At 56.6% G+C, this 3808-nt stretch overlaps 1 protein-coding gene across 1 annotated transcript in view; it reads left to right on the forward strand.

The window, feature by feature from the left end:
- The window catches only part of MYO1F (myosin IF), a 41806-nt gene that overhangs the window by 19446 nt on the left and 18552 nt on the right, over window positions 1–3808 (forward strand). Inside the window, exons 6-11 of the mRNA XM_012641225.1 lie at window positions 1052–1183; window positions 1355–1489; window positions 1747–1879; window positions 2054–2250; window positions 3111–3191; window positions 3315–3401. Coding sequence (XP_012496679.1) covers window positions 1052–1183; window positions 1355–1489; window positions 1747–1879; window positions 2054–2250; window positions 3111–3191; window positions 3315–3401 — 765 coding nt within the window. The remainder of the gene's footprint in view (window positions 1–1051; window positions 1184–1354; window positions 1490–1746; window positions 1880–2053; window positions 2251–3110; window positions 3192–3314; window positions 3402–3808) is intronic.

The following is a 3808-nucleotide window of genomic DNA, read 5'->3' on the forward strand; positions in this document are numbered from 1 at the left end:
ACCTTACCCCAGAAACAACCCTTCTCCTAATTTTTTCACCATTGATTAGTTTCAACTGTTCTAGAACTTCATCTGTAAATGGAATCACATAATATGTGTTATTTTTAAACTACTGATACATACAAAAACATGGATGAACCTCAAAAACATATGTTTTATTTTATACAATTTTATTGTGCACTAGAATAAGCATATGTTATATATTACAGGTGTCTAATTGTGTAGCATGATGACATAATTTGTGTTGTTATTGGAAGGAGGTGGCAGAAAGGAGAAACAGGGAACTTCTCTGCCCTTCAACCTCTGGCCAAAGCAAAATCCACATGGTGTCAGAGACCAGAGAAGGCACCTGTGCCCTTGTTCTGGGCTCAGGGAGGGCAATGGGAGACACCCAGCATCACTGGGATCAGTAGCATCCCACAGACACACATGGTGGAACTGCAGAACTTGCCAATAAAATCTGATGTTTCTGGCCGGGCATGGTGGCTCACACCAGTAATCCCAGCACTTTTGGAGTCCAAGGTGGGAGAATCACTTGAAGCTAGGAATTTGAGACCAGCCTGGGCAACATCTTGAGACCCCATCTCTAAAAAAAAAAATAGAAAAAGTTAGCCAGGCACAGTATCTCGTGCCTGTAGTCCCAGCTACCCGGGAGGCTGAGGCAGGAGGATCGCTTCAGCCCAGGAGTTGGAGGCTGCAGTGAGCTATGATGGCGCCACTGCACTCCAGCCTGGGTGGCATCAAAAAAGTGATGCTTCTATGTGCCAGGCACAGGGCTGTGTACCCCGAGTAAGGGTTTGGAGCATCAGAGAGGGGGAAAAAGGACATCCCTGGCCCAGGAACACAGCCTGAGCACAGGCTGGGGGTAGCAGCGGGAGAAAAAGGCGAGTCGTCCAAAAGTAGGAGGCGGGGAGAGAAAAGGGAGTCAAGGTCACATGGGAAGAGGGGAAGAGGGGCCGGACGTATAAGAACCCTCCCCAATCCTTCCGCCACTCGCACCCCTGGGACCTGGCGAGGGAAGGCGGAGCTGACGTGGTTCTCTCGGACTCAGGGAAAGTATTTCGAGATCCAGTTCAGCCGAGGCGGGGAGCCGGATGGGGGCAAGATCTCCAACTTCTTGCTGGAGAAGTCCCGCGTGGTGATGCAGAACGAAAGCGAAAGGAACTTCCACATCTACTACCAGGTGCAGGGAAGGGGGCCGTGGGGCTGGGGCGGAGGGAGACCAGCTGGACCCTGGGGGGAGACGATGGGAAGGTCGCCGTGCGGGAGCCCGCGACAGGGAGGACCGGGGGGTGGGGGTCACACGGGCCGTGCTAGGCCGGCACCAGATGCGTGAGCCTCACACACCCTCCAGCTGCTGGAAGGGGCCTCCCACGAACAGCGGCAGAACCTGGGGCTCATGACGCCCGAATACTATTACTACCTCAACCAATCGGACACCTACAAGGTGGACGGCACCGATGACAGGAGTGACTTCGGTGAGACGCTGGTGAGCACCGGCCGCCACTCCAGCCCCCAGCCGGACCCTCAGCCCGGGGAATCCTCTCCAGTTACAAACCGGGAAACCACAGCCCAGAGAGGTGCAGGCAGTTACGCAAGGTCACACAGCAAGTGGGTGAAAGAAAGAGACAGGGGAGGTATCTTGACACTCCGAGTCCGTGCTGTGGCCCTAGAAGCCCGACACCCAGAGGCAGGGTGAGGGCCAGGACCAGAGAGGCTCAGTTTCTGTCCCCGCTGTGCCCACAGAGCGCCATGCAGGTCATCGGGATCCCGCCCAACGTCCAGCAGCTGGTCCTGCAGCTGGTGGCGGGGATCCTGCACCTGGGGAACATCAGCTTCTGCGAATACGGGAATTACGCCCAGGTGGAGACCGTGGACCGTGAGTGTGGGTGCCGGGGAGGGCGGGGTGGAGGCCTGCGCGTGGGTGAACCGCTTCCTCCTAGTTCAGCCCCGGGAGGGTGCAAAAGTCACAAGGACAGTGATGGCGTCACTGGACGAGATGAGGAGAGGAGGAGGTCCCCACACGATGCCTTCTTTTGCCCTGGCCTCGCAGTCCTGGCCTTTCCCGCCTACCTGCTGGGCATCGACTGTGGACGGCTGCAGGAGAAGCTGACCAGCCGCAAGATGGACAGCCGCTGGGGTGGGCGCAGCGAGTCCATCGACGTCACCCTCAATGTGGAACAAGCAGCCTACACCCGCGACGCCCTGGCCAAGGGTCTCTACGCCCGCCTCTTCGACTTCCTTGTGGAGGCCAGTGGGGCCCAGGGCTGGAGCGCTGGGTGGATGCTCTGGGGCGACAAACATTTATGGGGCGCCTGGTGTATACCCAGCCAAGTGGAAGAGACAGGATTGACCATCAAAATCCCACCAATTCCTGGGCGTGAGGGGCTTTCGGCTAAGGCAGCAGGTGGATCAGAGGGAAGATTTAGAGACTCCTCTGGCCCTGGGAAGAGGAGGTTGCTGGAGCCGCCCAGGCGCTGGGACTGGGATAGGCGATGTGGGGACAGAGAGGGGTGGGTGCATTTGAGAGCCACCCAGCAGGGCTTTCAAGGGGACAAAGTGAAGGACGAAATAAGGGTGGAAGGGAACAGGAAGCGTATACAGCACTTAGTGTGTGCCAGGCATGTTCTAAGCATTTTATGTGCACCGATTTCTTTAATCCTCAAAAAAAAAAAGTTCGAGACCAGCCTGGGCAACATAGTGAGACCCCATTTCTACAAAAAATAAAAAAAATGTAGCCGGGCATGGTGTCGTGCACCTGTAGTCCCAGCTACTTGGGAGGCTGAGGCAGGAGGATCAGATGAGCCCAGGATTCCAAGGATGCAGTGCAAAATGATGATGCCACTGCACTCCAGCCTGGGTGACAAAGTGGGACTCTGTCTCAAAATCAATCAATCAATCAATCAATCAATAAAGATGAGAAAATAGGGGCGCCAAGAGGTGCGGCAGCAGAGCGGCTCCCTGGTCTGGAACCCCGATGCACTGACACTTGGGTTTCTCCTGTGGGTGACTGGGGGGAGGGGCCATCGCCCGTGAACTTGGCTGAGAACATATCTAGAGGGTGGCGGGCAGCGGGGTGCAGGTCTGACCTGTCCCCACCCACATCCCAGGCCATCAACCGTGCAATGCAGAAGCCACAGGAAGAGTACAGCATCGGCGTGCTGGACATCTACGGCTTTGAGATCTTCCAGGTACAGCCCCTGCCCCTGGCTGGCCCCCATCTTGTCCTCCCCGGAACTCCCGGGACAGCCCAGTGGCCACAGAGCCTCCAGCGTCAGCCCACCAAGGGAAGGAGCCTTTTCTTCCCTCGGCAGAAAAACGGCTTCGAGCAGTTCTGCATCAACTTCGTCAACGAGAAGCTGCAGCAAATCTTTATCGAGCTCACCCTGAAGGCCGAGCAGGTGCGCAGAGCCGGCCAAGCAGCCAGGCACAGGGGAATTCTGGGGACGGACCATGGGGGTCGCTAAGCAACTGGGGGACACCCCAGCCCCCACCCCACTCCCACCTCTCTCTGCCTCCCTGTCCAGGATCCCCGCGATAGTCCTTGGGGAGATTTCCTTCTGCTTCTAAAGCTTTGCCAAAGGCTGGGCGACAGCCTCTCTGTTCATTCATTCGACAATGATTTATTGGGCACTTGTCACGTGCCAGGCGCCACTTGGGGTGCTGGGGGAGAGACAGCCCGTGAGCAAGAAGACAAGCATCTCTCCTGTATTCCCAGGAGAGTTCGAGGCTGCAGTGAGCTATGATCGCGCCACTGCACTCCGGCCTGGGTGACAGAGCGAGAACCCCCCCATTTCTTAAATAAATA

Source organism: Propithecus coquereli, unplaced genomic scaffold, assembly GCF_000956105.1.
Source record: "Propithecus coquereli isolate 6110/MARCELLA unplaced genomic scaffold, Pcoq_1.0 Scaffold164, whole genome shotgun sequence".
Classification (NCBI taxonomy): Eukaryota; Metazoa; Chordata; class Mammalia; order Primates; family Indriidae; genus Propithecus; species Propithecus coquereli.